Genomic DNA, 13,074 nt, shown 5'->3' on the forward strand with positions numbered 1-13,074 from the left:
CTCAGGCATTGTACATGTTGATACGTCAGTAATCTATCTGGCGTAACAATAATTTGTTTCATTAATACGCAATGTTTGCAAGCAAAGTGGCACATGTGATTGAAGAAGATAGGTAAGGACTGAGATCCGTGTGATCGAATTCAGTTTTATGGTGGTCCTAAAGTGAGAAAATATCACCATAACCTGCATCTAAAGCATCTCCATATCCTGACACTTAATCTAAGTTCGCTTTTTTGACATAAAATCAACAAGCATATCTTAGTCGAGTATCACTTCATTGATAGTTCCATCGGCGTCAGAACTTATCGACCATTGTCTACCGCTAGATTGTGGGCCACCTGGTGGAGATGCGGGCACATGTCCCGCTAAGTAAAGAATGTAGCATGGGTCAGCTGCCCATACTGCTGGGTTTTATGCAACCCACAACGCCTTCAAATATCAGGCGCAAGACTCTCATACTCTCTTGATCTCTACATGCAAACTATTAAATACAGAAAACTGAACGCGACCTTTTTGTGGGAAATGTAATGTAGTTTGATTTCGTACTGAGATAAGTTTTCAGCCGGCCGCTGGTGGCCGAGCGGTTCTAGGCGCTTCAGTCTGGAACCGCGCGACCGCTACGGTCGCAGGTTCGAATCCTGCCTCGGGCATGGATGTGTGTGATGTCCTTAGGTTAGTTAGGTTTAAGCAGTTCTAAGTTCTAGGGGACTGATGGCCTGAGATGTTAAGTCCCATAGTGCTCAGAGCCATTTGAACCATGAGTTTTCGCTAGAAGCCGTAGTACTAGAATTATCCAACAAAATTATACAAAACTGATTTTCAGACACGTATTTCTTGAATAACTCGAAAACTGTGGGCTCCAGCGAAAACGTGTCCCAATTAAAAATATAACTAAATAAAATTTTCTAGAAAAAGGTCCTGTCCTTTTTTTCTGTAGGACTAATAGATTCCACTTAGCTAGAGAATAGGAATACCTTGCACCTTGCATTTTAAGGCGTTGCAGATTGCAAAAAACCCATCAGTAGGGCAGCTAAATCATCCTTTAGAGATGGAAGAGAGACAAATGGGAAATCATTCTATCAACGATACAGACTGCGTATGGAGAAATCGACTGACATAATCGATTTTGACTAAAGGCAGACTTTTATTTCTCAGCACCTGGAAACGAGCATCTCGGAAACGGCGAAACAGGTCGACTGTTCTCGTGCATGTATGGAAAGTGATTAGACAACGGTGAGAGCACGAGTAGGCAATAAGGTATTCCATGTCAAAGTCTCATCACAGAACGTGGAGGTCAGAGGCTTGCCCTCCCTGTAAAGCATATGAGGGATATGTCGACACACTACATTGCTCGTGTTGGTACAAAATTTTCGGAGCACACCATTCAGCGATTTTGTTGAACATTGACTCCGCAGTAGTCTACCTCTACAAGTTCACATGTTAACTAAATGACATCGCTAATTACCATTGCAGATATCACCATATCTTCGACAGCGAATAGCTACTCGAAACATGCACCGCACCGCAGACTCAGGCTGATGGAAGCACTCTTATACTATGGAGAACATTCATCTGCGTTTCCAAGTACCTGTGGCACTAATCCGACGGTACAAAGACTGTTGTGAACTACTGTGAATATTATTACGGACCACTTGCATCCCTTCATGCTTTGGCCATCCCCTGTGACAAAGCTACCTTCCATCCGAATTATTCTCCTTGTCACGAGGTCATAATCGTTCCACAGTAGTTTCCTGTGTATGAGAGTGAACTTACGTTGATGTGTTGCAAACATCGACGTGATTCGCCTTAGCAGAATACGATGGAACACATCTGAGACACCACTGGGATCCAGCTACGCGACCACAAACCACTAGTTCTTAACATTTGGTAATTGCGCAACCTGTTCTTTTACATGTGGTGCCACATATCTTCCGAAAAAGACTAAGAACTTTGTAGGAGCTCTGATATACCGAATTTGCAAAGGTGGACAAACACGCCGTTAATCAGATAGTTACACTGTTCAGGTTTACCCGTGTACATAGAGCATCGCAGGCCTCCCTACCGAGTCCTCCGATGTTTCTGATAAACGTAAATGATATTCCGTTAGGGTCATCTCTAGATTGAAAACAGTTTCTCTAGGTGATATGAGAATAGATTGTACAAATTGTACCAGGCCTCATATTGAGAAAGCTAACTTATAAAATATTTGACAGGGACAGAATGTTGAAGGTAAATCGATTATTACTAAAAAATTAGCACAAATCAGTACATGAAATTCAGTGATTCTCATAGAACTCCAGGAATCATAAAAATGTTCAATTCGATCAATGCCTTAGATTGTGTTCAGTGTTGGAAAATACAGGAAGATCGAAAACTGAAATGGATAACCCAATCTGTTCGACTGCTGGCACATCCTTGGCGTTGTGTGTTTTTTGGCTGAAACGGTGGAGCCCCCTCTAGGCCAAACTTGGGAGGTGTGAGCCTGGAGCGAGGCAGTCGGTGGTGAAAAAAGGACGAGACAGTTCGGCAGGCACTTCTAATGTGTGCTGTGAGTTGGCGAGGCGGTGAAGGAACTGTGTTGTGCTCGGCCCGGTATACGGTCTGGTGACTTCGCCGCAGAACTATGTAGTTGGTGTTCCCGGTTCCTGTTGGTGGACGTGGAAACGACGACCCCACGGTAGTGGATTCAGTCACAGCCTGGAGGGAAGTTACGTCCGTATACAGTCTATGGCAGTATCAGGATCGGTGAAATTAACGGTGTGTTTCTTCTGAATTTAAAGAGTCGGCCGGCTAAGTTGTACTTCAGTGTTATGCGCCCTCTTGTTAACTGCGGTAATGGTGTCTGAGATGTGTGACTAATTCGACCGTTTTTTTAAACGACTCCGATACTGAGCTCATTGGTGGCGCCTCCGTATAATCCTTGTGTAGTTGCTTTTATTAGTAGAGTTTGGCACTTGTATTTTGCGCTTGTTGTAAATGCCAAGGAAAATACCTGCAAGTTGGCAAGACTAGTGTCTGATGTATACGTACAAGAGAGATAAGGTTCAGTGAGTTTACGGGCAATTACTATTAAAGTGCTTCTGTGATACGATGGGTTGGCTATCTTTCGAATTGTCAAAACTTAACTGCCGCCGGCCGAAGTGGCCGTGCGGTTAAAGGCGCTGCAGTCTGGAACCGCAAGACAGCTACGGTCGCAGGTTCGAATCCTGCCTCGGGCATGGATGTTTGTCATGTCGTTAGGTTAGTTAGGTTTAATTAGTTCTCAGTTCTAGGGGACTAATGACCTCAGCAGTTGGGTCCCATAGTGCTCAGAGCCATTTGAACCATTTTTGAACTTAACTGCCGAGTGTGAGTTGAATGATATATACTCTAGGTTATGGTAAATCATGGGAACTAAACGAACTTCTCCTTTTGTAATATAATAACGATTGTCTTCTGTTCTTGCTTATTGCTAAGCGTTGTGACCCTATCGGGATAAACGTAATAAATCAATAAAATAAATTGGAACGGCATAAATAATAACGGTTATTGTTAAATGCCAACTCAGATTTATTTACAGTTAACTTGAGCTCTTGTTGTATACACCATTATTTAGCTGTGCCAGTTGCACAGTGAATCGTGTGGCTCATGATGTAGTCCAGTAAGTAAAATTATGAGACACTGTAATATTTGACTGTGCGAGGTGGTGCGATGGTTAGCACATTGGATTTGCAATCGGGAGGACGACGTTTTGAACCACATCCGGCCATCCAGATTTAGGTTTTCCGTGCCTTTCCTACATCGCTTAATGCGAGTGCCAGGATGGTTCCTTTGACTGGCATGCCTATTTTTTTCCCCATCCTTGATACAAACCGAGCCTATGCTTCGTGTCTAACGACCTCGATATAGACGGAACGTTAAACCCAACCTTCCTCTCTTCCTTCTGTAATTTTTGACCAGATGTACGTTCCATAGACGGAATAAACCGTCTGATTGCTGGAATTTATTTCTAAATGAAATAAATACTGTAAATGTCAAATTTTATTGGTGTATCTAGGTATTTTAGTGCCATTAGTTCAACTATTAGTTGAATGTAACGTCATTTACTAAATAATGGTGTATTGCGTATGCTTAAACTGTGAATCGTTAGCCTGCTATTCCTTTTAATTTAAATTGAAGCTACTATTTAATATTACAGTTGAGTCTTAAATACTCCTGTATTTGGATTGAAGTAAAGCATTAACCAAATATCTGGCCATATTTAAATACAGTATAAACAAGTGGCTGCTTAAGTAAAAATTTTATCATATTTAAGTTTTCCTAAAGTTCTGTCGTAAGGAACTAATATTTATCATGGTCTTAGTTTTGCTAAATTATATTTTAGCATATAGTTTTTTTACGTTATGATGCGGTACGATATTCAGAAAGCTTTTATGTCAAATATCTTAACGAACTGTACAATTGTTTAGTCAAGCTTGACTTGGAAAATGAGCAAATACTCTTTACATTAGAATATTAAATTCTTGTCTTAGTGTGTGTGGTGTTATTGATAAATGTATCTAAATGTCATTTCGCACATTATTCACCCAGACCTCAAACCATACTCCCATGTGTTACATACCAAAGGAACCCTGTTCTTGGACTACATTTGCGTTATGCACGATCATAGCCATATGTGATTGTAGATGACAATCTTAGCTTTTTTTGCGTCATTTCCTTTACTCGTGACTTTTGGAATCAGTTTTGGGGATGTCGACTAGTGGTGTTTAGGCATTTAGAATATTGTAGTTTATTGTAAGAATTAAAGCTGACTTAGAGTTCAGTAACATTCTGCAGAGACCTCTGTCAAAGAAGAAAGCATGTTGTTGTTGTTGTTGTGGTTGTTGTGATCTCCAGTCCAGAGACTGGTCTGATGCAACTACCCATACTACTCTATCCTGTGCAAGCTTCTTCATTTCTAAATAACTACTGCACCCTACATACTTTTTAATCTGCTTAGTGTATTCATCCCTTGGCCTCCCTCTAAGATATTTACCCACCACGTTGCCGTCCAATACTAAACTGGCGATCCCTTGATGCCTCAGAGCATGTTCTTCCAACCGATCTCTTCTTCTAGACAAGTTGTGCCACAAATTCCTCTTCTCCCCACTTCAATTCAGTACTTCCTCATTAGTCACGTGATCTACCCATCTAATCTTCAGTATTCTTCTGTAGCACCACATTTCGAAAGCTTCTATTTTCTTCTTGTCTAAACGATTTATCGTCCACGTTTCGCATCCATACATGGCTGCACAAGAAAGCATGATACTCTGACAATTATTTTATAAAACAAATATTCAATAGTGGCCATCATTGTTAGCAAGTTCCTTTCTTGTAAAAAGCCCATGCGTAACTAGGTGTGCACACATATGTACAGCTACCTGACAGAGCGAGTTAAAAACCTCATTGGTGATATGGAGGATTTAAGAGTGAATGTAAGAGCATTATACTGAACAAGGCCTTCAACGCAATTGAAGAGCATTTCCACAGGGACTCTGTGGAGCCAATTATTAGGTTATAACATAGTTATATTCAGAAATGTGTTACAGTACCATTTAATAAAGATAAATCATTCTTTTGGACTAGAATTTAAACAAAATCTACGTCCTTGAATCTTATTCCATTTTAGAAACTCCTTTCCACAAGTCCATTGAATATAATTCTTGTAATGCTGGAATGACATGAGAGCTTCCGGAACGTGTTACAGATCGTGTGCGGCATCTCCGCGATGGTGATGGGCACGGTGACGTTCATCGAGGAGCAGGGCGCTCTCAACCTTGGTCTCGGTATCCCCGCAGGGGCGGCCACTGTCGCCGCTGCAGGTGAGGCACAGCAATAGATGACGTCGCCGCCAACAGCCAGTATTTTGACAGGACTATACCCTGCCATTGTAAAGGCAAAACTGCAGCAAATATCCTCTGTGCAAAGGAATTCAAAACCTCAGTTTGAAGAGAAACTACGGAAAGATAAAGCGCGCACACATACACACACACACACACACACAGCACTGATGCCATCATAAGCATAAGCGTCACACATGCTACAAGTTCCTAGTAAATCCACCATTGCTGACTATTGTTTTGGCACCTGTCAAAAACAGACAGAGTTAATGCTACTTCACTTGTTAATTATTAATTTCACTGTTGTCTGCCACCTTCGGTTTGTGATGGCGCTGTTGTTTACTCTGTGTGTGTGTGTGTGTGTGTGTGTGTGTGTGTGTGTGTGTGTGTGTGTTATCTATCCGGAGTTTCTCGGCAAACCGTTTTAAATGCCTTATATAGCGCTTACTTTCTGCAGTCCTACCCATAAAATGGCAGGGTGTGCTCCTGTCGAAATATCGGCGGTTGTCTACAACATTACCAGCCTTAATTCTCTTACGTTTATTTGATCAATAGAGCCTTGTTTGTTTATTTGTTTACTTACAGCCACCGATTGTTTGGATAAGCTACGTCTTTTACTGTGGCTGACATGAAAACGTGAGATGACACTCACATTAAAAGAACTCACGCAGCATTAAATGTACTCATTCTACATAATATTAGTGGATTTCATCCCTTTCGTGGCACTGAATAAATACGGGAAGTGCTCTTCACCTTGTTGAAACTGATGTCTAGTTATATTAAGATAGGGAGCAGACAAAGTACTAAATAAAATGGACGAAATAATGGGTTACGTTGATTCTCGATGTACTGGTACCGCAGCGAAATGAGATATTTCAGACTAGAATTTGTGCTGTATCTCCCCTCCCTCCCCCCCCCCCCCCGCCCCCCCTCAATACATCATTCTCATGTAATTTAGGAGAACGTGATTGTATGGATGAATATAAGCGTGAACAAGTTCTCGAGAGGGAGTCAATTTCTACTGTTTACTTTCTGTAGATTTACCAGTAAAGCTTTGTTCTATGTATATGCAATTTATGTAATTAATAAAAGGTGCAGGAGAAATTCGTTTCGAATGTAGATGTGCAACAAACCTCAAACAAAACTACACGTGAACATCTCTTTATCTGTAACACAAGAATAACCCATTCTACACTCTCTCTCTTCAATAGTACATTCACATATGAAATACCCTAACGCATAAGCCACAAGTGGCCGCTCTACTTGGCAGATCCAATCTGTCTGCCGATATAGGAAACCAAGCAGGATTTTTCAGTTTTTACTTTTACTGCCAATGCTCTACGAAGTGAGCTATTCACACAGGCCTTGGCAACTTCTGCATACCTTGCGTCGAGTCGTACATTGATCGCAAAGTGACAGGTAGACTGAAGCTTTGGTGCAAGTTGTGAAATGAATCACTGTAGCTTAAACGGTAAAATGTCAACACAAAAGAAGGCTTCGAATTGACATAGTTACATTATAAAGAGTGGGCCTAGGGGTAACATCTTTGATTAGTTATCAAACGTCCTGAGGCCCGGGTTCGAAACCCACCACCGCATAACTTTTGATTAATAATCAGCAGTGGCTGCATAAAACTTCCGGCATAAGAAATCATTATTATTCTGCCAACGTCCTTGTCAAAGAAGGGCGGAGGAGCGAACAGAGGTTCTGGCCACCCTATTGTCCTTGGGGTAAGGAACTGCCCCTACAGACGGAAGAATCAGAAACGATCAACGGCATGAGGATGCAAAAGGCAGTGGAAACCACTGCATTAAAGACACGCAACGTGTATCCACACGACATCTGGCCTGAGAAAGTGTCATGATGATCTCCCATTCGCAAAAGGTTCCGGGTATGTCCCGCATGCGGATCTCCGCAAGGGATTGCCAAGGAAGAGGTGGTCATGAGAAAAAGATCGAATAACCAATTAAAGGATAATGTTCTACAAGTCGGGGCGTGGAATGTCGGAAGCTTTAACATTGTAGCGAAGCAGAAAGTCTGAAAAGGGAAATGCATAGGCTCAATCTAGATACAGAAGGCGTCATTGAGGTGAAATGAACGAATACAAGTATTTCTGTTCAGATAAATAAACGGTAATATCAACAACAGCAAGAAATGGTATAAAAGGAATGGGATTCAATATGGATAGGAAGATACGGCCGAGAGTGTGTTACCATGATCAGTTAAGTGATAGCGTTGTTCCTATCAGAATCGAAAGCAAGCCAACATGGACAACGATAGTTCAGGTATAAATACCGACGTCGCAGGCTGAAGATGTGGGGGTAGAGAAAGTACATGAGGGTATTCAAAGGATAACACAGTACGTAAAGGGAGATGAAAATCTATTAGTCATGGGTGAAAGGAACGCAGTTTATGGAAAGGAGTAGGATAAGCGGTTACGGGAAATTATTGGCTTTGGACAAGGAATGAAAGAAAAGAATAGCTAATTGAGTCCTATAATACTCTTCAGCTAGTAATATCGAATCATCTGTTAAAGAATCACGGTAAAGGCCGGGTAATACGGGCAGAGTTCAGTTAGATTACATCAATAGCAGACAGAGATTCCAAAATCAGATAATGTATTGTAAGGCGTACCCACAAGGAGATATAGACGCAGATCACAGTTTAGTGGTAATGAAGTGTAGGCTGAAGATTAATGGGTTAGTAAGGAAGAATCAATACGCAAGGACGTGGGATAGGACGTGGGATACAGAAGTACTAAATACTGAATAGATATAGGAATAGCTCAGTAGGCAGTACAGTTGAATAGGAATGTACATCTCTAAAAAGGACAAACACAGAAGGAGGAAAGAATAACACAGGTACAAAGAAGAGAACTGCGAAGTAACCATAGGCAACAGATGAAGTACTTCACCTGCTCGATGAAAGAAGGAAGTACGAAAACGTTCAGGGAAATTTAGGAATGCAGAAATACAGGTCTCTGAGGAATAAAATACATAGGAAGTTCAGGGAAGCTGATACAAAATGGCTGCAGGAAAAATGCAAAGAAATTGAAAAAGAAATGATTGTCGGAAGGATTGACCCAGCGTATAGGAAAGTGAAATTAAAAGCAGGAGTGGTAATATTAAGAGTGCAACGGAAATTCCACTGGTAAATGCAGAAAAGAGAGCGAATAGGTTAAAAGAGTACACTGAAGGTCTCTATGAGGGGGAAGATTTATCTGCTGTGACGAAAGAAGAAGCAGGAGTCGATTTAGAAGAGACAGGTGTTCCAAAACTAGGATCAGAATTGTATTACCCAGCTTAACCATATCAAACTATATCAGGGTAAACTGATTGCTATGATATGGATCAATGATTGCATACGAATATTCGATAGCTTGAAAGGTCTTAAATCAGCAACACGTCTAAGGCACTTGGATCTAATTTCGTTATATGTCATGTCAAAAAATTGTCTGTCATTTCGACGGTGGCGCTATCTCAAAAACAGTAAGCACTTAACTTACGTGTGTGCATGGTGAAGTATACAGCTGTTTACATTGAATGTAGCATTCTGGACGACGTACTCCCACGCAGTAGTGAATAGTGCTCAGACAACAGGACAACTATAGTAAGGAAAGTGACCCAACATGAATCCTTAATTTGACGTTGAGGACTGCAACTAACCATAATCTGAGTCGTCCAAGACAGAGAGAGATAGCTAGGGATGGTCTCGAGGGAGAACTATTCTCTCGGTAGAATTTGAGGCGATAGTGTCAGTTATTGCAGGAAGATATCAGCGAATAAATATCCGTCTACTCACCTCTAATGTGTGCACGTCGAAGGATATTGCGTATTCCGTAATCCATGTCTAGTACTATAAGAGGTTATTCAAAAACCCGTGGACTCTTGTAGTTAGATTACAAATCGAAGTATTCTTGATGTCTAAAATGCTTTCCAACCACATAGTAGCCTTCGTTTGCATAAACTGGTTAATGAACTAAGCAGTTAGGAAATCCCAATTAACAGCGTCAGGTGCTCCACAGAAACTTCACTATCAACAAAATACTATTAGTAACTTCAGTGTATTCATAATCACACGTGATTGTACTTCGTTGGTGCGTGTATTCGTTGCGGTCTTGTTCTGCGTATTGCTGTTCTAGTTACTGTGGGTTTATTTATTATTGTCACTTTTACTTGTACTTCACTATTGCTATTTGAGGTTACATATTGTCATATGTTACAAAATTTAGTTCTAAGTGGTGAAATGTGATATTTGTGACATATACTTTTGTTTGAGTTCATTAGAAGGGTGAAAGCAGCGGAGGCAGTCCGACACATTCGCATCGTGCATGAGGATAAAGTCACTGGGCAGAGGATGGCAAGAGCATGGTTTCCTGGTTTTTAGAATGACCATTTTATATTACTGGCTCTCCACGCTCAGGAAGACATTCGGGGTCTGGTGAGGATTGTTTGAACGGATTAATCCACAATTATCCTCGTCAGTGTATTGGAGAACTGGAAAATGCGATGACCTGTGACAATTTCACTTATCGTTTGTCATTTTCATGTTAAGGGGAAAATTCAGAAAACTGGTGTATAGGTAACGCATGATCTAAGCCAAAACAACAAAAATCAACGGTTGGTCATGTTTACATCTCTGCTTGCTCACGTCAATTGGCTTTTAAAAAACATCGAATATTTCTATCCTGTATAGTTACTGATGAGGATAAATTGTGCTTTATCATAATATAAGGAAAAGAGAGGAATGGTTGAGCCCAAACAAAGCAGCGACTCCCTACACAAGGACCTGCACGCATCCACAAAGGACATTGTTATCAATTAGGTGGAAGAGCGGAAATGTGTGTTCTATGAATTGCTTCCCCGAGGTGCAACCATCGGTGTTGACATTTATGGTCAACCACTGAGACATCGTGCAGACGCAGTCCAAGTCAACGATCAGGAATACCGTGCGAAGTGACGCTCCTCCACTATAACGCCTGCACGCATTCCGCTAAACTAACAAAAAGCGCTGTACAGGAGTTCAGTTCGGAAGCCATTCCACACCCACCAAATTCATCCGATCTTGGACCGTCACATATTTACCTTTCCCACTCTCTACCGCACAACCTTCGACGAACTTCCTTACCAGATGAAAACGCTCACAGAATACAATTCGACAAGTTTGTTGCCTCAAAACCACACGATTTACTTGGTCGCGGAATCGAATCTTTACTTCAGCACTGGCACTCATTGGTAAATAGTGATGGAGAATATACTGATGACTAAAGCGTCTGTTATGTGAAAATGTTGTGTTTATAAAAATTACAGAAAATCGCTTCGAACTTACACATCAACCTAATATATGCACTTCGCAAATCAGCCACCGCCCTTGTTAGCCAACAGAAAGTGGCTTCAAAATTATAAGCATCAAGTTATGCGTATGTTTGAACTATAAAAGATACGATAAACATTTCTGGATATGCATTCAGACACAGCTACTGTAGGCAGTGTAGACCAACAACAGGTTTCGTATGTGACTGAGACTCGAACACAGGGATGATATTCATTGTTTACTAGACATAAGGAGAATTGATAACGTGATTTTTAAGTAGCACTAGTTGGTAAATCAGTTAGTAAATTAATTAGTAAATCAGAACTGCTCCTATGCAGCAACTATTGGCATATTAACTGACAACGATAGATGTTAAACATGATTTCTTTCGCAAGTAACAACTTGAAATGACGTGAATTAAAGTTCTGTGTTGGATAAGAATTTCAACCCAGCATCTAATCCGTTTATTAACTAAGCTCAGACAAAAACTAGATATAAATTTTTTTCTGCAGTAGTGACATTTCTGGACCTGAAATGCGGACATGAACGAATAATTTTTGCCGTCATGTCATTCGAACGTGGTACCTACCATAGTTGTTTTCTGGCGCATGTGGACATTATATGTGGATTTCTTTCAGCGGTGACAATATTTACGTAGAAGAAAAGATTACAGCAGAATTTGGATTTAGGACAAGGAATGAGAGAAAGGTTAATTGAGGTATGTAATAAATTTCAACTAGTAATAGCGAATACTCTGTTCAAGAATCACGAGAGCAGGAGGGATACTTGGAAAAGGCCGAGTGACGGGAAGATTTCAGTTAAATTACATCGTGGTCAGGCAGAGATTCGGAAGCCACATACAGGATTGTAAGGCTACTCAGCAGACTCAGATCACAATGTAGTAGCGATGAAGAGTCGGCTGAAGTTCTAGAGATTATTCACGAAGAATCAATATGCAAAAAAGTGGAATACGTATGTACTAAGGAATGGCGAGATAAGCTCGAAATTCTCTAAGGCTGTAGATACACCAGTGAGGAATAGCTCAGTAGGCAGTACAGTTGAAGAGGAATGAACATCTCTAAAAGGGCAATCACAGAAGTTAGAAAGAAAAGCACGGGTACAAAGAAGGTAATTGTGAAGAAACCATAGGTAACAGAAGAAATACTTCAGCTGATCGGTGGAAGAAGGACGTACAAAATTACTCATTCAAATTCAGGAACATAGAAATGCAACTCGGTGAGGAATGAAATGAAGAGGAAGTGAATGGCTGCATGCTGCATGCTGAACGTGAAGAAATCGAAAAAGAAGTGTTTGTCGGAAGGGCTGACTCAGCATATAGGAAAGTCAAAAGCACCTTCGGTGAACTGAAAAGAAGAGTCGTTACATTAAGAGCGTTATGGGAATTCCACTGCTAAATGCAGAGGAGGGAACTGATAGGAGAAAAGAGTACATTCAAGGCTTCTGTGAGGGGAACTAATTGTCTGATGTAAAAGAAGAAGAAACATGGGTCCATTTAGAAGAGATAGGGGAGCCAGTATTAGAATCAGAATTTAAGAGAGCTTCGGAGGACTTAAGATTAAGTAAGGCCGAAGGGATACACAACACTCCATCAGAAATTCTAAAATCATTGCGGGAAGTGGCAACAAAACGACTGTTCAAATCGATATGTAGAATGTATGAGACATACCATGTGGTTTCCGGAAAAATATGATCCACACAATTCCGAAGACTATAAGAGCTGACAAGCGCGAGAACTATAGCACAATCAGCTTAACACCTCTCGCATCCATGTTGCAGCCAAGTATAATATTTAGTAGAATGGATAAGAAAATTGACGAAGTGTTAGATGACGATCAATTTGCATTTAGAAAGGGCAAAGGCAATAGAGAGGCAATTCTGAAGG

At 40.9% G+C, this 13,074-nt stretch overlaps 1 protein-coding gene across 1 annotated transcript in view; it reads left to right on the forward strand.

The window, feature by feature from the left end:
* The window catches only part of LOC124788865, a 159,843-nt gene that overhangs the window by 107,377 nt on the left and 39,392 nt on the right, over positions 1–13,074 (forward strand). Inside the window, exon 4 of the mRNA XM_047256148.1 lies at positions 5,726–5,840. Coding sequence (XP_047112104.1) covers positions 5,726–5,840 — 115 coding nt within the window. The remainder of the gene's footprint in view (positions 1–5,725; positions 5,841–13,074) is intronic.

Source organism: Schistocerca piceifrons, chromosome 3 (genome assembly GCF_021461385.2).
Source record: "Schistocerca piceifrons isolate TAMUIC-IGC-003096 chromosome 3, iqSchPice1.1, whole genome shotgun sequence".
Classification (NCBI taxonomy): Eukaryota; Metazoa; Arthropoda; class Insecta; order Orthoptera; family Acrididae; genus Schistocerca; species Schistocerca piceifrons.